Source organism: Epinephelus moara, chromosome 11 (assembly GCF_006386435.1).
Source record: "Epinephelus moara isolate mb chromosome 11, YSFRI_EMoa_1.0, whole genome shotgun sequence".
Classification (NCBI taxonomy): domain Eukaryota; kingdom Metazoa; phylum Chordata; class Actinopteri; order Perciformes; family Serranidae; genus Epinephelus; species Epinephelus moara.
This window is the reverse complement of record NC_065516.1, coordinates 24,426,427-24,454,365: the sequence shown is the minus strand read 5'-3', so window position 1 is coordinate 24,454,365 and position 27,939 is coordinate 24,426,427. Positions and strand designations below refer to the sequence as shown.

Here is a 27,939-nt window from a genome sequence, read left to right as displayed (position 1 = left end):
ACAAACAAACAAACCTCAGACTCCACTAGAAGTTGTGCCTTGTCAGATTAATTCAAAACCTATATGACTGGACCATGTGGGAATTTAATTTGAAAGGACAGACACAGGAAGTGGCCACGGTCAGCAATCAGACAGGAGTCACGGTACAAACCAATCACAGCTGACAGATATCTTTCCCTTCTTCTGTAAATATTCAGCCTGATAAATACGGTTAAGTTGATCATGTTAGTGCAGGGCTACCCAGAGCTATACATCTGTCCCACGGACGATAGGCCTACACACTTATAAACAGCTCCTGGAAGAAGATCAGCTCTGCACTCAGGATTTAATTTAAATAGGCAACCTGCCTCTGCGCTCTTGAAAACTGGCACAAAAAAGGCACAAGAGTAGCACCCAGAGCCCGACCGCATGTTTTCCAGGCGGTCAGAGATGCAGCATGTGTATGGCCTCTAATTTCCAGGGCTGGTACCTGCAGTTATTCCACAGGCTAGTTAATAACATGTCAGGCAGGAAATCCAAAGTGTGGGATCATTTTGAGAAGGTGAAGGATGAACCCAAGGTGATATGTAAACTCATCTTCATTGGTCGACTACAAACATGACGTATCATCTGAAACATGGAAGTAGCTACATGCCCATTAGCCCACAGCATCATTAACAGGCGGCTCACTCAGTGTGTGACGTGCACTTGTAGATAAAATATAGGCCTATATTAATGAAGGTTCATTAGTACGGTTTTGTATTTCTCTGTAATGTAGCACAGTGTTAACAATGTTACTGATACTGTTCTTTCTCACACCTTCAACTCAAACCATTGTGTTGCCCCACCAAAAATATGTAATTTAATGATTAAATTAATATCGTAAACATGTGGGCGACTAATGGCCCTAAATGACGACTATTGGTCGACTGGAAAAATTCTCAGTCAGGAGCAGCCCTAGTCTCCTGTTGGCTTTGTTGCACTTGTTTGGGTGGGACAAATTACATCTTCATCATTCTAATAAACCTTTGTCACAGCAGACATTTTGACATGTCATAGCAGGACATGCACAAGTGAAACAATGGCTCAGTTCCCAGGAAGCTGTGCCAGCAAGCCAGAATGCACAATAACAGGAGCTGGCACTGGAAATCTAAATATAATGTAGTTATTATTAATGTAATCAATTCTACCTGTGCTTCTCCTGCTATGAACTGCCAAAAACTGTGGAAAAAGGTCTACTAGATCAAGTTCCAGTGACCTCACACAGACCACAGCACAACAACACGTTGCTATCAGTGGACAAAAACTCCACAGGGTACCTTTAACTGAGGAGTCACAGATGATCTCAAAGAAACATTAAGTTCTACGACTGACAGTTTAAAAAAATTACCCTCACCAAACTGGTATTTACCTCAACAATATCACTGTGTATTCCAAAGTGTTTATTATCAGCGAGTGTCTACGGACAGAGGGTGCCGCGTGCTGTACAAATTATAAAGCACCCCAGAGGCAAATTATGATTTGTTATATTGGGCTGTGTAAAATTTACTTGACTTGACTTAATTATCAACGAGACAATACTCCCTCCTACCAGCCTCCCACTTCAGGGTAAAATAACCATCAAGACTTTGTGCTTGTAAAATGATTCGCACACAGCACAGACACGAATTAAATATTAAAGCTTACACTTCCGTTCTGCAGGCTGTACGCTGTAACAACAAATGTGGGTGCAGAGTTTAAACTTAGCATAACTTCCATCCTCACTGATGTTATTTCTAAACACCACAACCCTAAATATATAGCATGTAAAAAGAACACTGTGTCACGCCTACATACTGTACATTCACATGCACAGACTCACAGTAAAGTAGACTCGATTTGCAGAAGTAAATGAAAAGGAATGATTATTCCAACGAGGGGGGGTATCCTGTTAAATCCAACTATCCCAGCCTCAGGCGCTTAGAAAGTGAGAGAATGTAGACGCATTTGCATTGATGTAAATAAGACGCTTATACTCAAGGTAGTGCTTTTACTTATAACCCTCACCACCTGCTGTCGATGTTTCACGTCAGGAAATGATTGGAATGTAAATGACTCATTATCGCAGACAGAGTGCAAAGGCTGAGAAACTTTTCAAACGGTAACTCGAGAAACAGAGAAACTCTTCTTTAAGACTGGTGGTGACAGACTGTAAAGCTATCTGTCATTATCTGTGTACACACACACACACACACACACACACACACACACACACACACACACAGAATAATTTTCAGACTTAAGGTTCTAGAACAGTTACTTCTGTCTGTCAATCATTTTCTCAGCTCTGTTTGCGTGGCATGCCATTAAAACACACACACACACACACACACACACACACACACCTCCAGTTAGTCTGAGAGGTTTGATGTGCTTCTACAAAGTGGTGCTCTCAAGAACCAACGTCATAACAACCTTTCAGAAAAATTATCTGCTTACATTTGTTTCTTGTTATAAGCATTTTCGGATCTTATTTTTGCCTGATATCCCACAACATTTTGTCTGCATACACAATGTGGTGTAATAAAATCACCGTCAGTCAAACACACACTGCAACATTTCATCCTGGCAGCCTTCTTCTTGCTAAACTTGTTCTAATAAGCATAAGGTCCCTTCCAGTGCTGTATGAGAGCAGATCTCATAAATATCAGAGTGATCATTTTCAATATTTTGTCAACGTTTAAACCACTTTTGACATTATTTACACTACTGCGATCTGTGTCTTTATCTCTGGGTTTCACACGGTGTTTAATAGCGCAGCTTCCCGCCTCTTCTGAAATAAGAAGTTCCTCCGCTAATGTCAGAAGAAGTTATGACAAGTTTATAAATCATATTAGTCTTATTAGGCTTTAGGGAAAATGAGCAGTGGTGCTACATCACACAGCAACGGCCACGTACTCAATGAGTGAGGCGGTTGTTTAGACTGTTAAAAACTTGGTGGTTCACACCAAAATGCACTGTGTGTACTGCATGCTTGAGGTCTAAGGGCGCATTCACACCAGGATAGTCCAGGGGACTCGGTTCGATTGGACGGGGAATGCCGAAAAATTTCACACCTCCATTTGGTTCGGTTCACTTTCACACTGCACTTTTTAAAACGGACCAAACCGCCTGGAAAACGTCACGCAGTTCCAACAGCTGCTCGTTTTGGGGCGGTATTGCCCGAAACGACCACTGACCAGGAAGAAAAAAAGCATGAGGAAGAAGAAAACGTGTCTCATCGATTGCGCAGGACAGAAAACGGAAATCCATCCCCTTCACAAAAACAATGCACTGCGCTCTACGTCACTTCCTCTCTTTGGTTCGCTGGATGGTCCGTTTGCATATCCCACTGTAAGCGAACTGCACCAGGGTTAACTTGCAAGTGAACCGAGATGACCAGTTTTCAAGCAGACCAGGGTTCGCTTGTTTGGTCCGCACCCGAGTTCGAATGAGCTTTCACAACACTCCAAACGAACAGAACTATCCGTGGAAGCGGACCAGGGTTCGTTCAAAGCGAACCAAATAGCACCAGTGTGAATGCGCCCTAATACAGTGGTTCTTGCCTGAGGGAATTCCCGGGGGTCCCCAGAAAAATGGGAAGTAGTTTATTTTCACTATTTCATTCTCTACAGAAGTGACTATCCTGGTCAAAGGTTTCTCTTCCTCCACAGCTGTCTCCTCAATTGTACTTAACAACTATAGAATCCCTGTCTTTATCAACTATATCAACCAAACTCTTTCGAGACAGAGATCTTTATGGTAAAATCTTATCAAATGGGGGTCCGTGACTTAATGTGTATTAATCTAGCGGTCTTTTACTTAAGAAAGGTTAAGAGCCACTGATCTAACAAACGTATTTATTAGGGTTGCACAATATATGATAGTAGGACATTGTTATAACTATGCATTATTCCAATAATTAAAATTGTACCTACTAAATAGTGCTGATAATACAAATAATACTGCTTTCATTGACAGCATCTTACATGCACTTTTAAACTTGGTTTGCGAGCCACTAGGTAACACAGATGAAGAAGAACAACAACTGCAGCACACTGTTAGGAGGCTAAAATGTCGCAGTGTGAACGTCTTTCTTAGTTCCAGAGGAAGACAAGAAGATTATGCCATGGGTCTGATCTCCAACTGCCCTATGTAGGTTAGACACAGCACTGAAGGATCGTCTCCAGAGTGTTAGCGAGAGTTAATTATGAGTTAATTAGCAACAGCAGCTAACATCCAACACCAAGCTTTGAAAAGGCTCGACTCTGTTGTTAGGGTTAGGGTTATATGGGGGCAGGGGCATTGGGGGTCGGCCATTTGACGTACCCCAGAAAAGTGTTAGCAATAGTGATGTCAGTTAGGTTTGGTTAGGTCAGGGCTATGGAATATTAAATCAGCCATATTTTCTCACTATATCTCAGCCTTTCCTACCCCCAGGTGTACATAAACTAAAGGTTATACACTTCTTTTAAAATACAAAAATGTGAAATTATTGGTGATCGTTATCTTTTACATCGATATCAGCTTGCTAGCAGTCTTCTTCATCACTGCCTTTGTTGACGCATGACTACACTTCTTAACGTATTACCGGCGTCGCCAGCTGTTAATCAGTGGAATAGCATGAAAATCATGCATATGCGCATACAAGCAAAAAGAGGCCATGGGACATGTAAAAATATCACTCCATCAAAAACTCCATAGGGTGCCTGTAACTGGAGCAGTGAGTTTCAGATGCTCCCGTGTGAGGACAGATACTTAATGCTGCCCTGCAGGACAGACACCAGATAAAAATGAGTCTAATAATCACCAATTGGAGGTTATATCCAATAGTCTGGTCAAGTTGAAGTTAGTCAAACCTGGATATAAAACATTAATGGCCGTGTTCCCCTAACCAACTTCCTGGGGAAAACCTTTTCCTGCTTTGTATTCATCAGTAATCAATTGTATATTTAGGTCCCTGTCAATTAAACTGTCAGAGTAAAGCACTTTATTTCCCGCGTTAAGGTTAATGTCCCTGAGTGTGAGACCATATGTTTACATTTTCGAGCTTCAATTGTTTTCAAGAGTGTGCTTCCTGCCGTTTTAAGATTGCCGTTCTCGACATAATTTCCGACGACTCCAAATTCACATAAAACGGGTCACGCTTATTCAAAAGTTAATCTTCATCGTAAGGGAGATGCCTGTGGGAGCATCTGTCTTTCTAGATCTCTCAACATTCAATTTGTCTTCATCACAGTAAATGGCAAAAGTGGGTAAACTGAACTTGAGAAAGATTATCTCTCCATCTGCACTCCATTCGCAGGCGGTGTAGATACAATTACTGTCATTCTCCCGCTGAAAACAATGAATCGCCGGCTGTTTGAAGCACGCCCCGATTGTGAATGCAACAGCCTAACCAGCTCCATCTTATCTTTCTCCTCAGAGCATAGGAGTTTAACAAACAAGCTCAACAGAAAATCACATACAGGGACATGGCTGCCTTATGAATTCTGATGGCGATATGATGTGAGCCGAGCGGGGACAGCAGAGGCAGTCGGCGGAGATGACCTTGTAAATTAACTAGCCATAATAATCCCTCCCTGCAGGCTTCAGAACCAACTCCTCCTGTCACTCACTCTGCTGGGTGACAGATACATATGGTGGGCAGGAGATAATGCACTTCCACACACAGTACTAAACCTGTCATTCCCGTGCTTTTTAATCATCTGTTTTGCTCTTGAGTTTGATGCAGGAAGGATGCATGTACAGGCTCATGCAGACACACACACACACACACACTGCTGTGGGGTATATTCTATAGCGGGCTGGTATTGATGGGGTTAGTGGTGAGGATTAATACCTGTCAGGTTGGGGCTTTGCAGCAGTACAGGAGAGGGCAAACGGTCACCAGAAGCGGTGAAAAGATTATTATCCTTATTATGATGCCTTGACGCCCTACCTTCATCTATCAGTCCACCTCTCCCCCTTCCGTCTGTCACCCTGTCTCCAGACCCAACCTGCTCTCTACACCTTGCCTCAAATTTGATTGATCCCCTGCACAAATATCTCATTTTCTTTTTCTCCAGCTCCACTCTGTTACTCTTTATTCTTCTGCTCCATCCCTCTCTGTTATTCTATAGGGCTGCGACTGGCGATTAATCTGTCGATTATTTCCTCGGTTAATCGATTAGTTGTTTCGTCAATAAATTGTCAGAAAATGGTGAAAAATGTGTTTCCCAAAGCGGAAGATGTCTCGTTCTGTCCACTACCCAAAGATATTCACATTACGGTCATAGAGGAGTAAAGAATACAAAAAATATTCACATTCAGGATGCTGGAATCAGATGTTCAGAGATGAGTTCATGATCAGTTCGCAATTCCACTCATAGCTGACAAGAAATCACTAAATCATTGCAGCTCTATTATATATTTTTTTGCTATTAGTTAGGATTGAGTCGTGACATGCCTGAGTATGATTGCCTCCCACCTCCACTCCCTTCCAGCTCAGTCTCACATTGGTAAAATTGCTCCATACCCGAATGCAATTGCGTCATCATCTACTTGACATGTTTGTGATGCCATAGTGTAGAGGAAGGCGGTGCAGATAGACACTGCTGCTCTGGGTACCATCATCAGCGGGGACCGGCAGAGCAACAAGGCAAAGCTTTGCTCCTAGCCGGAGGAGAAGCTGCTGCTGTCAGGCGCAAAGCTCTCCAACTCCTACTGGAGCTCCAACTGCAGGTCAAAGGCAGCAGCGAAGCCAGAACTGGGTCTTTCCTTGGCGGATTGCACTGCCGTCTGATAAACCAGGATTAAATTGAGGCTGTTTCATAATCGGTTAAAAACTCCTTGTAGTCGTGTTAAATACAGTCCTCTTCCATGTTTTGGTGCAGTTGGTGTTCACACCTGATGTATACCATACTGGAGTACACACGAACTGTACTGTAGACCAGCTTTTCAAGTGGACTTGAGTACAGATCCGGCAACTGTGCCCAGGTTTGGTACACAGTTTTCACACTAATTAAACAAAGTGTACCTTGGGGTCAAGCGTACTAGGATCCAGGCCCGGGACCTAGATGTGAAACCCCCCTTATTCAAGGTGGCAAAATTTCAAATAAGGGCTGCACGATTTTTGCTAAAATGCAAATCACGATTTTACTCCCCATGAAGTAAGATCACCATTTTCTCACACGATTCTTGTTTTTTTTGTTTCAACAAAAACATTTATTGCACTCTTAGATTCTCAAGTAAAAATACACATCAGAGATATTTGCTGTCTAGACAGGGCTTTAAACGACATTAACATGAGACATATCAAAGTGCTGGACTTAAACTTAAAACTGAAAAAAAAAAAATTGAAGTCTCTTTTTGTCTCTTCGTTTAGAACATCAACGTAGTGAACTTAAATGCTGCTGAATATAAAAAATGGAATGTAAAGTTAAAGCTTTAGAATAAATGACACACACACTGACCATAACATGACGCACTTGTCTTGAGTTAAGCGGCTGTAAAACAGTGGATGTTTTTCTATAGATTTTTCACTTGTAAATCCCACATTCTTTTATTCAATAGCTTTTATTGTGAAGCAGCCAAAGGAGAAAATATTGTGTTTTCATCTGCAGTGACTAACGAATCCTATCGATCTGACCGTGAACATGAAACAGTAAAATAAGGCAGGTATCTGAAAGTACAAACAACAACACAGAGGAGAAACTAAACTTCAAAAAACAGAGATTCGGCTAAAAGCTACAGAAGTTCTGAACACACAGACACTTATAAAACTCTGCAGCTAGTTGGGGAAGACTTTATCGCACTTAAAGTGATATATGAGAGGTTGTAATCTCAAGAAACGTCACCTGTGTCGATTGCATTTGTCTCTCCTTCTGTCTTTGCCTCTGCCCACATGCCGAGCAACAGTAAAGGCTCTCACACTGAGCTAAAATGGAGAAAGTGCACATAAACTAGGTACGTAACATAAATGGGGTGTGGGGGATCCCATTGGTAAGTCAACACTTGGATGCAGCATGAAATGAATGCATAAGGAAACAGGAGCAAGTGAATCGTCGTCATTCAGAAATGAGATCGCACAGACGTATGAACTGAGATGATTATTGATGATTCTTACTATCTTTATCCATACATCCTCACCTCCAGCTTCTCTTTTTGAAATCTCCAGGCACCGATTTACTCCATCTGACACGTACCTAAGTGCAGAACTTCAGGAAGTGTATATGTGCAGCACGTTGCACACATTGCAGTCACATCACTCAACCGGCCTTGACTGCAAGGCTGATATTCGACCGGCTGATGGTCATAAACTTTAACTCCAGCAAGCTGCTTCACATCAACAAATGATGAAATCAGGCACAGGCCTGCTTTTTGTCTTGTGCAGAGAGTTGCCTTCCCTGATTGCTTTATTGATTTGCTTGTTTGTGTTGTTACACGGTGAAGTAAGTGAAGGATCTGTAAGTAAGTAAATGAGCAACTGATTGACTGAATGAACAAGTGAGTTGGGTGACTGATGGACTAGATGAGTGAGAGGGTGAGTGAGTGAGATAAGCAGCTTGATCCCACTTTACAACATCACACCCGGCACCTGTAAATGAGCTTCCCTTTGATCAGTGTTGCGCTCTTCCAGCCTCTATCGCTCCTTTGCTCCCTGCTGCTCTACCTCTCCCACAGGTGATGAGGGGGCCCAGGGGCAGCACATCAGAGAACCTGAGAGTACTGTGTGTGTGTGTGTGTGTGTGTGTGTGTGTGTGTGTGTGTGTGTGTGTGTCTGTGTGTGAGTGTGTCTGTAAGGGTGGAGACCTGGCTACGATGCCTCCAGGTGAACAACCATCTGGGGAGTGACACACACTCCGACACGCTCATGCGCACACTGACATCTGCTCATCCCATAAACAACATTAAAAATACATGGCATATCAAGTGAGGAACGATAAACTTGCTACAAGCGTGTTTACCATCACACTGCGAGAGATCTGAGATCTGCCATTCACGCACCATCATCATCCTGTCAAAACTTCTTCCAGTCCCATGTGCACTGCTGCCAAGTGCAAAACTGATCAAGAAAGCTTCCCAATTTCTGACATCCACACCATAGCATTGCTTGTGGCACTTAAGAAACCACCCTAAATCTCTCCGAAACTTTAATAAGTAGCCTTATCTAAGAGGGAGCAAATGCTGTATGACACTATCACACTGCATCACACTGTCAAAGTACATCTGATACGTCCATCTATCCCACAGTGGTTGCAAAATACTGCAGTTAGATGGTTTGATGATTTGACACATTGCTTTCCTTGTGATTCTAAATCTTGTATTTCTGGCAAGTACTGGGTGGAATAACAAAAAAAAGAGTGAAACAATCAGCAAAAGGATGTGCAACAGCTCCACAATCCATATGTGTAAAATGTAATCACTGGAGTATAACCACAACAGTTAAACTCTGCTGGTCTGGTCACAGTTTGGATTCGAAAATGAGGATATTAAATGAAAAATATCAATCTCCAAACACTGCTGAGGGTCAGTTACAATCGACAGGGCGTGAAGAATCTATTACGAGTCTAATATGTCCACATCTTGGCTGAAAACAAACAATTTAAGCTGAATATTGAAAAACTCTCCTCAATTTGGATATTGTTTGCACTGAGAAATTACAAATGGGTGTTCAAATGCATCTCAAACCATATAACAAGTGCAGTTTTCCTAAAAAACTCGCAATGTGATTTTTGATAGTAGTGTGCAGATGGACAGAAAACTGGCCTTCCCCTTTAGTCTGATGCTCAGTGTTCGACTTCAATGGGATTAAGCATCAATTAACCCATTCCCTTTTCATTTAACAGGTATCAAAATCCGTCTGATGAATGTTTTATGTGTTTTTCTTTCTTTCAATTTTAATCTTTTTATTCTTCTCACTTATTTAACTATCCAAAGAATCTTTATCTTGGGACAGCAGGCAACTGTTGGTGTGAAATCAGATGAGGAAATTGCTTTGTCTGATGCCATTTAACATTTTGTGGAGGTCTGCTAATATAAAGGCAAAAACCGAGAGAGCCGTGCGGTGGAAAGAGCTCAGGTGCCTCTTGGGTTTTTGCTAAGTTGATAAGAATATCAAAGCCGTGTTCATTAAAATTCAATCTGATGCGGGTTTAATCACAAGTTTGCCTTCAAAGTTACATTGTTTACTACTTTCTTCCATGATTGCATAAGTCTGTGTGTTGCCTTTTTTCCTAAATTAGCGTGCCTTCAGTTTTTTTTTTTTTTTTTTTTTGTTTCATGGTCTTAGTATCAAAACTGAGAACCAGTCATCCAGGCTACTTCACTCCACCACGTCCTTGATAAAGCAATGTGCCTTAAAAATTCAGCACAGTTATTCTCATTCAGTTAGGCTCTGTTTCTGATCAGTTCATCACATTTAAAAGAAAAGTTCTAGGATACAGTTTGAGATGACACTGTCTGGTTTAAAGGCTCAGAGTCAGCTTTGCATATTTAATACATCACAGCCAAGTAGCACAACCGCTATGCATCAACGCATCTCATAAGCGACACCTCAGGGAGTCTGGAGCTCTACTTCCCTTCAAAAACCTATTTTTCCTCTTTTAACGACGAGCCTTCTTTGCATGTTTTTGAGTTGACTGAATTTCTGTTTGTCTTTTACTCTGATAAAGGGCCCTGGAGTATTCACGAAGCAGAAGGCGAATCAAACCTATTTCTACATCCTCTAGTTACCAACTACAAAAAAAAAGTGGTTGGAATCTAGGGGACTTCCTCGGTTCATAAACTGCCAGCAAACTTGTGACCAGCAGGTTGCTGATGTGACTGTGACTGAGCACAGTTCTCTCCATCTCCAACAATAATCGTCAGAATGCCCCAGGGCGCGACTGTTACTCCAATGCTGCTAAAGTGGAGCCAGCCGTGAGCTTGTATTACACACACAGGTGCTCTATGTTTGAATATGAAAGTACAGCCTTTGTTCTGTTTGAAATCTTCAAAGAAAGTTGTGCTCTTTGCTGATTGTATATGTATAAGTAACAGCCAGTGGTGGCCCTAGCACATTTCATGCCCTTGGCGACATGATAACGATACGTGTTTTGTTCGGGATTCACAGGACGTTGGATGACTCGCCCATCTCCCCCAGAGCGCAGGTAAAGCATAACAAGCTGGGGAGGGGGGCCAGGGGCTGCAGGAACCGAGAAAAATAAGCCTCTGTATTAGGACGCATTCACACTGGTGCTACTTGGTCCGCTTCTGTATTAGGACGCATTCACACTGGTGCTACTTGGTCCNAGCCAGTGGTGGCCCTAGCACATTTCATGCCCTTGGCGACATGATAACGATACAACGTGTTTTGTTCGGGATTCACAGGACGTTGGATGACTCGCCCATCTCCCCCAGAGAGCAGGTAAAGCATAACAAGCTGGGGAGGGGGGCCAGGGGCGGCAGGAACCGAGAAAAATAAGCCTCTGTATTAGGACGCATTCACACTGGTGCTACTTGGTCCGCTTTAAATGAACCCTGGTCTGCTTCCACGGATAGTTCGGTTCGTGTGGAGTGGTGTGAACGCTCATTCGAACTCTGGTGTGGCCCAAATGAGCAAACCCTGGGAGAAGCAGTTTTTGAATTGTTTAGCGAGAGGATTGCGGCACACGGATTTAATCGGTTGGCGGATCAGTATTGCATCAAGGTAAAAAAAACTGCAACAGTAATATATTAAGGTCCACAATTGAATGTGATGGATTTTCGTTTTCGGTCCTGGCCAACTGATGAGCTGGGTAGTCTTCTTCTTCATGCTTTTTTTATTCCTAGTTAGTGGTCGTTTCGGGCAATACCGCCCCCAAATGAGCAGCTGTTGTAACTGCATGACGTTGTCCAGGCAGCTTGGTCCGCTTTAAAAAGTGCAGTGTGAAAGTGAACCGAACCAAATGAAGGCGTGAAATTTTACGCCCAATTGAACCGAGTCCCCGGACAATCCTGGTGTGAATGCGCCCTTAGAAGACGATCAAACTTTATCTAGAGGAAGTAAAAGTCGTAAAAAGGTTTCCGTAGGTGAACCTACGGAAGGATGTGAGGATATGACACTTGGTGAAATCATCACAATTCTAATGGAAGTCTTGAGCTCCTCTCACACGAGAGTTTGAGAGAGGGTGGGGTGCAAATCAGAAGCACTGGTCTCCAATAGATGACAAAAAAACACACAGTGTCCTACAGGTTCAGGTCCTTTGCCAGCAGTAAGCCAGGTTGGGAATCAGCTCCGAACCTTTGTTTTGTAGTTACATTGTTGTGGCTTTATGTAGTATTTCAAAATAATAGTAGTGATAGCAAAAAGATAGGAAAAGATAAACATTTTGATTCGTTTTTCCGCAAGATTTGTGGCACCCCCATGGATGACGGTGCCCTTAGCATTCGCCTATACTGCCGACTCCCGGCACTGGTAAGGGCTTTGCATCAATAACAAAACATTTAGGGTAAGACACAAACATGCTTGCCTAACTGCATGACAGTAAGCTATTCCCTATCTGCTGATATCACTAACCAGACCATTTCCCCTCTGATGAAAGGCTGCAAGAGAGCTCACAGACGTAAGCAACAGCTCAGAGTCAGGTCTAATGGTTGATTTGTTTTGACCGAAACGCCCACGCTGTGAACACGGGGGTCTTAGGTCCAGTGGGTTTGTTTATATTGACCCTGTCACTCCCCCGCTGAGTGGAGTGGACACTTACTGCCACTGCCTGTGTTCACATTATTTACCAACCAATTAGCTATAATGAATGTATACACACTTCAATGAGTCTGAATGGGTGTACTATACTTGTTACCTTGAGACCTTACACTTGCTATAATAGTGCTTTCAATAGGTTTGAATGAATAGAAAAATTGTACAGTTAAGTGAGGTTCAGTGCCATAAAAGCTGATGACCTATGGAGAGTATGAATGAAATGCATACACATCTGTTTAGTATGTTTAGGGGGGTTGGGGGACAAAATCATGCTGCATATTCAGGCTGTGACTGCAATGCAACTGCCTTTTTGTAATATTATCTTTGTTTTGATTATATCACTTGTTCAGGTCATGCAGCCACGGGAGTAACAAAACAAATAAAATTAAAAGTCATCTGAGCAAATAGGAAAATTATTTTCTGCACATAAAAAAAAAAATGTCAACTTGAACTTCATTAAAACACACTGGCCAGGAAATATGGGCAGAGGGCAGAGAGGGGGCATTTTCAATGACATGGCAGTAATTAAGATTTGGCAAAGTGGAGGCGACACAGACTAGAGAGCACAGTCTGACCAAGAAAAAAAAATAACAACCAAAAACAAAAAAGAGCAGAATACATGCTCAGTGCAAATAAATGCACATGGGATCACGGTGATATTAAGGGGGCTTGTTTGATCTGTGCTGGTGATGAGAGACGTACCTTTACTCCAGAGGATACGTAGGTAGTCCTTGTCCAGAGGCTGGTTCAGAATGATCAGACAGATCCTCTGCGTGCCTGCACAAGATGACAGAGGGAGAAGGAAAGGTATGAATCATAAACAATCACACTACAGACTAGTGTAATGGCCACATCTCAAAGACTCAACACATCACTATTTGCATGTTTAAAACATACCTTTTAAATACAGATTGGAGGCTGTTGTTGTTCGTGGCACTGAATGAGCTAAATAAAGAACAAAACTAAAACAATGCCGGGATAATGAGGTCTTTATCATGCTCCATACAGAGACAGGAAAATAAGAGGGAGGATTAAAAACTGAAACCATTCCAAACTAGTTGAGAGGTTTCGTGAAAGTTCATAACGCTTTCTAACTCTATCCAATAAAGGTTTGTTTTTTTTGCAACATCAGAAGATAACAAAACATAACTTGCATAATTTCCATTAGCCTACCTTTACTCTCATCAACCAGAGTCATAATCAATAACAAAGTCCTTAGTATAAGTTGTTTCTGTTTTCAATCTAAAGGGAAAGGTGTGCACATAGGCAGGGCTCGACAGTAATGGTTGCCAGGTTGTCATTGGCAACGATTTTGAGAAACTGGCAACCAATTCTTTGCCGTCGGGTGCTATCAGTGCAACAACTCTTCTAACATATAAGAAACAGTGACAGCAAACAGCAAAACATGCACCCAAAATAAATACATTTTTAATATTTGTTGCATTAGTGATATTTAAATATTGGCCACGGGAGAAAGCAGAGCTTGCAGCATATGGAGTTCATGACATCGTCTATGGAATCATTCCAGCCCGTCCTACGGGGACAAAAACCTATAAACAAGGAAATTGTTTTGGCAGTGAATGCAGCTGAAGGTATTTATTGCCAATGCAGGGTGATGTGCTATTTCAAGAGCAGCATGTTATGGAGGCCAACAGAAGGGGTTTGCCCACATTCCGATGCTACAGGATGTGGTGTTGGCGCTACCAGTCTCTTCAGCTGTATGTGAGAGGGGATTCAGCTGTCTAAGCAGAATCTGGAGATCGTCTCTTGGAGCAGAAATGATAGACAAACTATCACCTGAGGGACCAACAATCCAAGACTTCTATGGTGGGAATCACAAAGGTTCAGAAAACAAAACCTCGAAAGGGAGAGAACAAATTAACAAGACACCAGTAACTTGCTGATATTTTGTGTTCTAGGAACTGAGAAATTGTATATTATGTTAACCAATAACACTAAAGATTGATTCTGTAAGGTATCACACAAACACAACAAATTTTGTTTGCTTACTGTAATAAATCTTTTAAACATTCCTCTCTGGGTTGGGAGACAGTTACTGCCCCAAGCAAGGGAGTTCAAGTATCTTTAGGTCTTGTTCATGAGTGAGGGTAGAATGGAGTGTGAGATTGATCAGCGGTTTGGCCCGGCATCTGCATTGATGCGGGCTCTGCGCCAGACTGTTGTGGTGAAGAGGGAGCTGAGCCGGAAGGCAAAGCTTTCGATTTACTGGTCCAACCTTCAACTACGGTCATGAACTCTGGGTAGTGACCAAAAATTGAGGTCGCGGATACAAGCGGGTGAAATGAGTTTCCTCTGTGGGGTGGCTGGGCTCAGCTTTAGAGATAGGGTAAATAGCTCAGACATCCGGAGGGAGCTCGGAGTAGAGCTGCTGTTCCTTTGCATTGAAAGGGGTCAGTTGAGTTGGTTAGGGCATCTGATCAGGATGCCCCCTGGGCGCCTCCCGTTAGAGGTGTTAAGGGCATGCCCCACTGGTAGGAAGCTTCAGGGTAGACCCAGAACACGCTGGAGGGATTACATATCTCGTTTGGCCTACGAACACCTTGGGGTCCCCCAGGAGGAGCTGGAAAGAGTTGCTGGGAAGAGGGACCCCTGGAATACTTTGCTCAGCCTGCTGCCCCTGCGACCTGGCTTCGGATTAGTGGTTGAAAATGGATGGATGGATGGATGGATGGATGGATGGATGGATGGAATATTTCTTCATGTCAGATTATTTAGTGCCACTTGGAATTAAATCTAAAATCAGTGTGTTTGTGATTCTGCATGTGGGATTCCACTGCCTCCCATCATGCCGAGTTTGAAAAACTTTTTGCATAAACACACCAAGTTTCATATATATTGTTTTTTAAGGGTCTGATCCATGCTGTGAAATCTTGGTTAATTAGCCATTTGTATTGTTGTATCTGCTATCCTGATCTGTGTGACTTTTAATAGAAGAAGCATTTGGTAAACAATAAAAAAAAAAAATAGATGTTACGAATTATTTTAAGATTTTTTCGATGCAATGCCTTTTCAGACTTTTCAGGATCTGCAGGAATCCTTGGCATAGTATCTTAGTTACCCAAAATATAAACTGACTAAACGTAACAACCATGTTTTCATTTTCAGCAACCAAAAGCAGATGCCTTTTTGCAAACCTGGCAACCACCTCTAAAAGTCAATGTTGAGCCTTGTTAGGGCTCACACACATCCCATCAATGATCATTTGAATACCTTGACCTTAGTGATTCACCATCTCTATCTGACATGGCAACAAAGGCAAGTCTTTTCAAAACGGCACAGGTGAAGGTAACCTGACATTCTATAGCTTCTCGCTGCTCTCAGTGTACCTCCATGCTTCTTTGTCAAAGTCTCTATCCCAGGGTGCATCATTTCACAAATCTATTTCCTCTCTCAACCCCCCCTCCATCTTGCTTTTCTTCTGCACTGTTTCAAATGCAGCTCCCCTGACTGATACTTTTGATTTGTCATTTTTCTATCTGCAGGAGATGAAACAAAATAATGGGAAACTCTGCATTCATTGACAAAGTAAAAACAGAGCTGCTCGAAATGCCTTAATGGAACAAAGACTGAGGGACAGCCTCTCTTCCCCTCGCCCTAACACTTTTGCTCATTTATCTTTCCCTCTCATGTCTGCCCTTTTAAATTTATTCTTATCCATTCTTAAAGTTGTTGCCCTGTTGTAAAGCCGAAATGCCATATGCAAACTTAAGCTGTGATTACAATATTTCCTCTCTCCTAAATGCATTCATGTAAATTCTACACAAGTGGATTCCAGTTTGTGAATAACACAACACGGCCTATTTAATACGGCTTGTGTCTTTCCCAGTACACCTTCCCTGATACATCATGAATGCAGTGGGAGGCCAGAGAAAGCACTGGTGAAGAAGGAAGGAGAAGAATATGCTTAAGGTTTCATGAAATTCTCATTGCAAAATGTGCATCACCTTGTGTCCGGAAAAAGACCCTTTTTGGATTTGTACCCTCAAGTGTAAAGAGTGCATTTTGACTTGGCTGAGAAAGTGTGGAGAAAAAAAATGTCCTTTGGGTTTTTGACTTTGTTGCGGCAGCGGGCTTGATGTTGTTAAAAAGTTCACATCACTGGAAGGTCATTTCCAATACTAAAGTCAACCCCAGCAGAGTATGGTAAAAAGGAAGAGGAAGGGAAGAGAGGATAAAGAGGAGACACAAAGGAGGAGGAGGAGGAAAAGAAAGGAGGACACAAGAAGGGGTAGGTGAGGAGGAGAAAGAGGAGGAGTAGATTTGTCAGTCTTGTCTCTTAATTGGCTGTAGCTGTACAGAGAACAAAAGACAAACTCAACCAGCCGTGACTTTTCAGATAACCCCGCGTCGCACAAACACTCACCTCCCCGCGCACACACACACACGAGGAGGTGCGCGGCCTTTTGTGCACTCCGTTCAAAGAAATGTCACCTTGGGATTCTTTTAAAAGTGCCAGACAGCATAAATACCACAAACACACACACATGAACGTACACACACACACACACACACACACACAATCTAAGCACATAGATATTCCAGGAATAGGCATTTATAATTAAAATGGTGAAATTTAAAAGGCTAACTTTGCACACCAGGGATTTTAAAATGCAGACATCCAGGGGCTGTTTTTATATTCTCCACCGAGAGTCTAGATAAGCATTTCCTGCCAGAGATGAAACTAAAGCAACCATGGAAATATTCTCTAAACTCATCTAATGGGGGGAAAAGTGTTTCCCTACACTGTACAGTTGGTAGACGGATTTTACAAATGTGTGATACAATCTCAAACGCACATTTTACCTTTGATAGAAAGTAACGGGTTTATCGAGAAAATTATATCATTAGGAGGGTGTGTGTGTGTGTGTGTGTGTGTGTGTGTGCATGTGTGTGCTCTGATCTGTTCTGCAACCGTTTGGGGGATTATTTGCACACAGTGTGAAATCTGTAGAATAAATCTTGGATTTGTACAGTAAGCAAACTCAAGAGCGTAGCCTGCGACGCTTAGCTGACGTGTTTGAGTAAACATTTGTTAGAATGGATGCTTCAGAACTGCTGATAGCATCCTATCAGAAGTGAGTGTCTCTTGACTGATGTTGGCCTTTGAGTGCTATTGATTTTGGAGCTGTACAAGCATAGAGAATCAACACTACTTCTGTGTTCCACTTCTGTGCAAATCACACATGTGCGAGAATGTCAAGTATATACAAACCTATGTGCACATAGAGGAGCAAAATTACAGTGGCCTTTGTAGCCTAACAGGAGGATTATAACCTTCAAACAGCAATCAATGGAGACAAAGAGGGAGGAAGACACAAGGGAAGCAAGAAAGAAGAGGACTGAACCTATATACTGTGTGTGGTACTTGATACAGTGCTATTACCTAAGGCTTTGGGTGTTTAACAGAAGGTCCGCGGCCCTTGGGGGGTCATCTGAGTTACTGAAGGGGGGCTGCCAAACTATTGTTGGATAAACCAAGTTTTAATTCAATTTTTTTGTATTTTCTTTAACCCCAAAATTAAAATATATATGAAAATACACATTAACGCCAGTCCAAGATATCATTAGCAAAGATAAATCAGCCTATTGATAAAAAAAGCAAAACATTTAAGTTACAGTACATAACATTACTGATAGGCTTACTGCTACCCAAACATGTGAGCCAGCTAGCGCTAAATCACTGTGCAGCACTTATCCATAATGTCAAGGTTAACTCGTAAGCTAACATTTACGTACTATTAAACCATATTAATTAACCAATTAACTGTATTATTATTCCAAGTGTATGGACAACCATTTTATAACTTTTCAAGCAAAAGAAATGTCTTTAAACTTAACGTATAAAGGCCATAACATTTATTACTATTAAAACATATTAATTGACCAATTAATTGAATTATTATTCCAAGTGTATGGACAATCTTGTGAGCCACAATGGATCAGTTTGGAACTTTTCAAGCAAGAGACTCTGCTGCTGACTTAGCAGCTATAGGCAAACAGAAACGACAGAAGACCAAAAGAAATGTAAAGAATAATCTCAAGTGCAATTCAGTTCTTTAAAATGTATGTAGAAGGAGATCCCTGCTCAATCTCTCTTAAAGCTAAAGGTCCTTGGCCTTAAAAACATTGACGACCCATGCCCTAGGCTCTGTTCCTCCACTGGTGGTCACCATTTGATCACAGTAGGACATATTATGTTCTGGGGCTGGATCTAATGATCTTTTTTTATTTACTGATTTATCTATTAATTATTTTTACATTTCACTGATTGATTTGTGGCGGAAAATAGTAAAAAAATGTCCATCATAACTTCAAAAGGGGGCTTCAAATTGCATATTTTGTCCGACCAACTGTCCAAAACTTTAAGATATTCAGTTATATTATATTGGAAAAGCTGGAACCAAATAATGTTTGTCCTTGGCACTGCATCTTGCATTCCCCGGCCAATTTTCTTCTTTAGTGGTGATTTTTTGTTTCCCACATTCCACTCTGTCAATTGGCAAACACAGACAACAAGAGGTCAACACTGGATATTTCTATATTTCAAGTAGAGTACAGCTCGATACAGGATTCTTTAGCTGTCCAAATAGTGGCAGGTTGAAGGAAAGTGGTTCCAGCAAATTACCTTTGTAGAGCAACTCCAGAAATGCAACACCACAGATGCTTGAGATACCAGAAATTCACCTCTAAGAGTCATCGGTAAACTGCACAAAGTATGTTTACTGGATCTCTTTGAACCTGTGCCTGTGTGTCGACAAATCCAAGAAGGATGAGAGAGGCAAAAGCTCTGACTCGGCTGAGCTTTCTGGGGACAGAACGTTTGTTTTTCACTCCTAAGCTCTCTATTTATATCTTTCTGTGGGTGGACAATATTTCTAGCCAGTGTCAAAACCCCACACCACAATTTAATTTGGACAGAGTGTATCTGTTGCTGCTCAACCAATGGCAGCCCCCTTTACCATCTTCTAAGCGTGTACAGCAGGAATATTTTTCATGTAAGTCAGAAAATCAGCTCTTTATATAATGGATCTCAACTAGAATTATCGCCTTGCGGATGTATGTCTCCACGCACCACTCAAGTTGCACTTTATGCATGTCTGTGAAAACTTGGATGCTTCACACACAACTCCCGCCCCCCCAGCAGCACAGAAGATCAATACAATCAGCACAGTTTACGGTGGACACCCAAGACTAGTGTCACCAACTCAGTATCTGACCACATGTCTCCCCTTTCCAGAGAAATGACCTTGAGTAATGGCAGTAGTGTTTTTGCAGAACATTATGACGTCACAATGAAGCTGAACTTTGGCCTTTTGGATATAAAATGTCATCACTTCATGATTATATCCTATAAATGTAAAATTGTGAAAGTTTGTACCAAATTTAAGAAGACTCTCTCAAGGCCTCCTTAAGATATCGTATTCATGTGAGACATAAGGGGTAACAGTGACTATGACCTTAGATCCACGACCACCAAAATCTAACCAGTTCATCGCTGAGTCCAAGTGGACGTTTGTGCCAAATTTAAGAAATTCACTCAAGGTGCTGGTGAGATATCGCTTTCACAAGAATGAGTCGACTGCAAGGTCACACTGATGTTGACCACTAAAATCTAATCAGTTATGTCAAATTTAAGAAAACTCTCTCAAGGCCTTCCTGAGATATTGTGTTCACGAGAACGAGACAGACGGGGTAACAGTGACTATGACCTTAGATCCATGACCACCAAAATCTAATCAGTTCATCGTTGAGTCCAAGTGGACGTTTGTGCCAAATTTAAGAAATTCCCTCAAGGTGTCGCTAAGGTATCGCTTTCTTAAGGTGGAGATGGATGCAAGGTCACGCTGATCTTGACCACCAAAATCAAATCAGTTGTGTCAAATTTGAAAAAAATCCTTCAAGGTGTTCTTGAGATACTACGCTCACGAGAATGAGACAGATGGGGTAACAATGACTAGGACCTCAGATCCATGACCACTAAAATCTAATCAGTTCATTGTTGAGTCCACATGGACGTCTGTGCCAAATTTAAGAAATTCCCACAAGGTGTTGGTGAGATATGGCTTTCACAAGAATGAGATGGATGCAAGGTCACACTGATCTTGACCACCGAAATCTAATCAGTAATCCTTCAAGGTGTTCTTGAGATATTGCGTTCACGAGGATGGGACGGACAGACAAACAGACAGACAACTCAAAAACATAATGCCTCCAGCCACGGCTTTCGCCAGCGCAGAGGTATAAATATTACAGGGCAATAACATGTGTAACACTAGCTGTAAAGACCAACAAACGAGATGAAGGGAACTAGATGTGCCGACTGTCTCCTTTACAGGCCAAACTGTTGTACGATTCCCTTGACCCTTACAGCTCTGGGTAAAACCTGCCCTTCAGCTCATATAAGCTTCCCTCCCTCCACACTCACACACACCACCAGGGAGATAAACCTTGACCTGAGAGCAGTAGCTAAAGGCAGCTATAACCAGCCTCCTCCTCAGGTCTGTAGGGTAGTCAGCGCTGACCATCTGGAGGGTTTCTTTCTTTCAGAACACCGACAAATACAGAATCTTTGGGGGTATTAATCGTCCTACAAAAATGTGCCTATGTACCAAGAATGAATTCATGTACTATCATGGGATTTTCTTCATTCTAATATCAGATTGCATTTGGTTTTCTAATGTTGTGTTCGAACAAAGTGAATTTATATGATGACAGGGATTTTATTCAGGAGCAAGACTATTTATTTTTAGAAATATTTCAATGAGCAAAATGCTTCCTCAAAGTTTGTTTTCCTCAAACAGCCATTGTTACAAGCAAACACATCAGGCCCTCTTTCAATAAAGATTCATTATGTACGCAGCCAAACAAAAAAGACACAAGAAAGTGCATCTCATACATATACACATTGTTGTCATGAAAGTGCCAGTGATTTGTTTTTGAGTTTTAATTCCCCAGAGACCGTCTGTGTGTGTCAGAGTGACTGGGAGAAGCAGAAAGGAGAAGACAAGTGTGACAGTGATGTGAGTAAGTGTGTGTTTTGATCAGACGCATACAGATCCGTGTTTGGGTCCCTGTTTGTGGCTTGTGGGTGAATGCGCCATATGTGCACGGACCTGCGTATTTGATTGATTGCGCACGTGTGCTTGCGCCATGGGAATGTGTGTTTGAAAGGCAGTACCTGAGGGCAGCAGGCAGTCCAAAGGCGTCAACTCTTCATCCATGGCCAGGATCCACAGGAGCCCGTCTTCAATCAGCCGACTCACCTGGAACTGAGGAGGGGAGGACAGACACTGTTGGTACTCCTCTTGCTTTTTTTTTTTTCCCCTAGTTTCCTCCTTTTGTTCTTTTCTTTTAAAATCGATGAAAGGAAGTCATTTCATTTTCCAACTTGTCTCTAATCCCAGTTTATCACCAGCCCTCCTCTGGGCTAATTATTCCGCCTGAAACAAGCGGACTGAATACAAACACTAACATGCACACGAGAGCACAGTGACACTGAGGTTGGATCACTGCATTACTCAAGACACAAATAATGTGCAGATTATTTTCCTTAATTAACTCCCTGGTTTTTTAAAATGTAAATGTTACTGAAAAGTGAAATATAAACATCACAACCTTGACGACAACCCAAAGATATTCAGAAGATATTCAATTTACAGTGATGTAAAACAGCAGGAAGCAGCAAATGCTCAAATGTAAAGAAGCCACAAACACAAAATTTTGGAGTTTGTGCTCAAAAAATGACTGAAATTATCAATTACCACAAAAATGTAAGACTGATTTTCTTCTAATTGTCCACTTGTCTCTGGTACAATACACTGCCTCTGATAATGATAATATGATCATCACATCAGACAGATGTCACATTGTCTGCTGAAGAGGAAATAAAACCCCTATTAGCAGCAAAAATGTTAAGAAAATAAAAAAGAGCTGAAGCATTTGATCAATTAGTTGATTAACCATTTGACAAATAACAAATTGTCTGTTATTTTAAAAAGTGATTCATAGTTTCATTCATCGATTACTAATGTTTCCTTAGTCATTTCTCAGGTAAAAATATAAAACATTTTCCGGTTCCAGCTTCTCATATGTGTGGATTTTCCACTTCTCTTTGTCACATATAATAAATTAAATACTTTGGGGATCTGGACTGTTGTTTGGACACACACGCAACTTGACGTAACACTTTGGCCTCTGAGAAAATGTAAGGGGCATGATTCCAAAACAGCATTTAATCAGGAAAATGACTGATAGATTATTCAATAGTGTAGTAAATTATCATCAGCTGCAGCCCTAAAAAATAATTTTCATGAGCAGGAATCAATCAAATAATCATTCTCTACATAATGAAGAGCTTTTAATTTGCTAAAAGGCTAAATGCCAGAATTTTCAGTTTCACAATCAAAATAAAGAATCAATCATTCTCCGTAGACTAAGTTTAACAGTAAACTTGAAATTCCACATTGCTACATGGAATAATATCTGAAATAATCTATAAACAACCTTTTTACATTGAAGAATAAACCTTTTTTATTTAAGTAATTTAACCAGTGGTATTGTGGAGGGTATACACAGGTACACATGGTATACCCACCTCTTTTTCTGGACATTTACAGTATACCCTCCTATCAGGCAAAAGAAACCCACTAGAATAAGAGGACTCACCTACCTAGTAGTACACCCACCTCATCAGCTACCATTACACCATTGCATTTAACTCAACCAAAACTTCTGAAACGTGTCTTCACCAGCCATCCTTTTGCATTAAATCCTTCTGCCACTTTAAAACATACATGAACAAACAAAAAAGAAGCTGATGCAGACATAGTAAAATTTGCCAGTGCTCCCCTTGCTCACCTCTCAGCTTTACAGTCCAGTCAGCAGAACAGAGCAGACCATGATTAAGAAAGCAAAAGTCTAAATACTGTCTGGTCCCAACAATAACTCAACCTCAGCTGAACTATTAACAACTACCTTCTTTGGCCCTGGCAAAAACAACTGGACAATGTTAAGTATTAACTTAAGTATGTGCGCTACCCCACTGGACTTTACTCATGTGGCAAATGACTTGACCTGAAGCTGCCACAAAGTGGAATTATGCAATCATTATCTGGCCCTCAACTAGGGTTGCAATGGTATGAGATTTTCCCGATACAATAACCATCTGGGAAAACATCACAGTTACACGGTATCATGGTATTACAGAATTTATATTACTATCAGTCAGAGTGACCCTGGTTTGGTTGAACATACATTTTTATTAGTATAACTCAAACTTGGAACCATTTTGTTAATGGAGGCATGTGTGAAAAGTCTTCCCTTTAGGCAGACTTGCAAGGCACCGAACCCCCCAACCGCTCAGGGCGCCTGTCCAGGGCAGCCCCATCACTCTGACATCTCTCCACTTTGTGCATGTATAGGTCCTGCTTGTGCATGTGTGTGTATGTCGGACCTGTGTGTTAATGACAATGGAGTAAAAAAAACTGAATTTCCCCTCTGGGGATTAATAAAGTATATAAAAATTTAAAAAAAACTAAAATAAAGGGGAGATTCTCCGTCCAGTTGCTTTTTTAAAAAAATATTGCAGATAAGCAAATGTACACAATATAATAACCATCATACGGTAACGTCACAGTATGCCTTGACACTGGTATATCATTGCAGCTATACCCACAACCCTGTTTGAACCAGAGGCACTTTTCCACAACCCCAATTAAAGTCAAAGTAAAGCCTTGAAAGCTGTTTCTTTTTATAGACGTTATTCTAAGTAATTCCCCCACACTCACACACCACACATCCAGTCCCATAACTCAAATGAATGGAAATATTATTTATCATTAGCCCTATATTTAAAGATTTATCCCCAGTGTATTATAAAAGTGGTCAATCCCTAGCATCTGCTTTTTTTTTTTTTTTTTTTTTTTTTTACAGATGTCAAAATATACATGGTCCATTACTTACTTGCTTATTTTTTAATTAACAGCCTGTGCAAGGTATTTGAAAGTCTTCAAAGTAAAATCTCCACACCATAAATCTGGTTAATTATGCACGCGTTTATGTTTTACTGTAACAACAACAACACCCAACATGTTTCAGTAACATAACCACAGGTGTTTTGCCTGCAGGGCTTCTCCAGCTGCTGAAATAATCCACCACACTTTGTGCTGTGTTGATGCATAAATGGGCTCCACTGGGCTAAATCAATGCTAAACCACTGAACCATGAGCTCCTTTACAAGTAACCAAGCCTGCTGAACTTTCCGTGACACACATTAGGCTACACTTCCCTGGGAAAGTGGACTTTGACATCCTTACCGGCGACTGTTCACTCACAACACGTTAACTGCTTAAACGCTGCTGTGTGAGGATGTATGGAGACACTGTGGAGTGAGGCACGCTGCCTACTTCCGCTTTTTCACCAGTAAAACCGCACTATTGTGACATAAACAACACACACACAGACTCTTTGTTTCACTGCTAATCACCCGACTTCACATTTTACACCTGTCACTGCTTTCCTTTGTAAATATTCAATAAAAACTCACTGAATGAGGAGACTTCCGCCATTGATGTTGTAAACAGCCAAAGAGAGCGCAGAGAGCTGACAGCAGCAGGGCTGAGGAGTGTAGGGGATTTGTTATGGCGACACCTAGAGGCCAACAGTGGTGTTCTTTGTACACGGCTATAAAACAGTGCTTCTCAGCCTTTTTTGGCCAGTGCACCACATCCGCTATCCAAACCCTTACCACCCCTATCACTTAAAATGTATGCAGCTTGTCTCCCTTGAGGAATGTGTTGTGTGTCATATCATTAAGAAAGCATGTCACTGAAATAAACAGATTTGATTAAATTAGACATTTGTGATATCATTATCAGAGAGTGAATAAGCCATGTGAATAGAGCTGATATTTGAGTGTTAGTAAACAAATATGAATATTATTGTCACATATATATACTATCATATATCAATATATACTTACAACATATGCTACCACTACTGTCTGCCCTGCATCTCTCTCTGTCTCTCCCTCTCTTTATGTCTCATTATGTCACATGGATCACTGCAAATGTATTATGTTGATCTGTTCTGTACGACATCTATTGCACTTCTGTCCGTCCTGGAAGAGGGATCCCTCCTCAGTTGCTCCTCCTGAGGTTTCTACCATTTTCTTCTTCACCGTTAAAGGGCTTTTTTGGCGGGGAGTTTTTCCTTATCTGCAGTGAGGGTCCAAATGCTGTAAAGCCCTCAAGACGATACAATAGTAAACCACAGTAAACTGGATTTACCAGATTGTATGCCTCCACCAATTCAGTATCTCTCCACATGTCTCCCCTTCTGTTTCTGAGATATGATGTGAAGTAATGGCCAGAAAAGTGTTTTTGCAGAACATTATGATGTCACAGTGACGTTGACCTTTTGGGTATAAAATGTCATCCTATATCCTATCAGATATTTGTTATTAATTTTGTCATAATTAGCCTTAAAATTCCAGAATTATGGCCAAAAATATGTTTTGTGAGGTCACAGTAACCTTGACCTTTGACCATCAACCACCAAATTCGAATCCATTCTTTCTTGAGTCCAAGTGGATGTTTGTGTCAAGTTTGAGGAAGTTCCCTCAAGGACCTCTTGAGATATCACATATAAGAAATGAGATGGAAAAAGGTCACAGTAACCTTGACCTTTGACTTATGACCACCAAAATCTAATTACTCCACCTTTAAGTCCAAGTGGACACCTCTGCCAAAGTTGAAGAAACTCCCTCAAGGCGTTCTTGAGATATATAACACCTACAAGAATGTAGTCTCGCCACCAGACAATCAGAGATCTCCGCCTTCTGATAGTCTGGGGACACGCCTTTCTAAAGTGTGTTTAACACACCGGCGAAAATGGCCGGCAACAAAGCAACGCCTCTTGCATTTTTGAAAAGGACACGCCCTCCCGGAAATGTGCGCTCCCCCTTTTCTCATCTGCAAGGACACAAACACACAGAGAGCTTGAAAATGGATGCCGAGAGATTTAACTCAGTTTTATCAAACGTGTGCTCAGTCCACAAGATTGTGGAAATGAAGGACTTACAGAGACTTGAGCCATTTTGTACCGCTACACGTGTTTCTAGTAGGACTATGTTTACAAGCACAAGAGTTCAGCGAGCCACCGAAGGACCGCCCTGCAGATTTACTATTGGTTCTGCAACGTAGGGAGTTTTTTTAAACTCTGAAATTGTATCCGCCCATCTAAACACAAAATCAGGGAGAAAGTCATCAGTCTTTAGTTAAGCAAAGGTCTAAAGACTGACTTGTGAGTCTAACAAGAATGGGATGGACACACGGACGAACAGAGGACATAATGCCTCTAGCCACAGCTATCGCTGGTGTAGTCTCGCTCACCAGACCTTTCTCAAGAAAAGAAAGGTCTGGCTGGGCCGACTCTCACTTTAAGATTGGAGAAAAAAACGCCCCGGCTGCTTGTATTTCTTTCAACCAATCACAATCGTTCTGGGCGGTGCCACAGCAACGGTGCGCTTGCAAAAATATTGCCAGGGGGAAACAGGTTTTGGTGTAACACGCCCACAAAAATATCACCTACAGGACGCAAACCATGGCAGAAAAATGCTTACATCCCCGCAAGATCAAACACCGCAAAAGTTAGTAAAGGACGTGTTGAAAACTGCAACCGGAGGTGGTAGGGCGGGACTTCAGCGGGTGGCTCGTTCCGCCCAATGAGAGGCTGATCTATGCAGCGAACTTCCGCCCACTCAGACTATCGCTGGTGTAGAGACATAACAATGAAAAGCTGAGCACAAGCCTCGTCTTCAGCAGGGAAAGCTTCTTTGAAAAAAGTTTCAGACGATGGCGGAACAGTGAGTCATAGATTTGTGAATTTGTGACTGTAGGAATAAACTAAGCTATTAGAAAGCAGACACACAGAAACACTCCAATGCCCCCTTTTCAAAAATGTTGCCTCCAGTGCCCCCCGCCATTCTCTAAACGCCCCCTGGGGGTCAATACCACCCCCGTTGAGAAACACAACTCTAAAAGCAGGGATCTTTAAAAGCAGTCCCAGAGGTCTTTAAAGGAAACTCTTGGGTTCTTTGGTGAATTGAGAAACAGTCTAATTTCACTCTAAGGTTTTCCTCAGTTGATATTCCAATAAGAGACTGACTCTTCCAATCACTGCTTTCACTCTTCACTGTAACCATCATTATGTGCCCCATT

General features: G+C 41.6%; 1 protein-coding gene across 3 annotated transcripts in view; it reads right to left on the bottom strand.

Moving 5' to 3' along the window:
* Positions 1-25,312, bottom strand: part of tpk1 (thiamin pyrophosphokinase 1) — a 102,924-nt gene extending 77,612 nt beyond the window's left edge. Inside the window, exons 1-3 of one of the 3 annotated variants that reach the window (XM_050057263.1) lie at positions 25,266-25,312; positions 21,900-21,990; positions 13,403-13,477 (exon numbers count right to left, since the gene is read on the bottom strand). In XM_050057263.1, the coding sequence (XP_049913220.1) occupies positions 13,403-13,477; positions 21,900-21,942 (118 nt within the window). In that variant the 5' untranslated portion in view covers positions 21,943-21,990; positions 25,266-25,312. Of the gene's footprint in view, positions 1-13,402; positions 13,478-21,899; positions 21,991-23,578; positions 23,735-25,035; positions 25,243-25,265 lie in introns of those variants that run through there. The other 2 variants (XM_050057264.1, XM_050057262.1) reach the window with 2 other exon arrangements.
* Between the last annotated feature and the right edge of the window lie 2,627 nt (positions 25,313-27,939).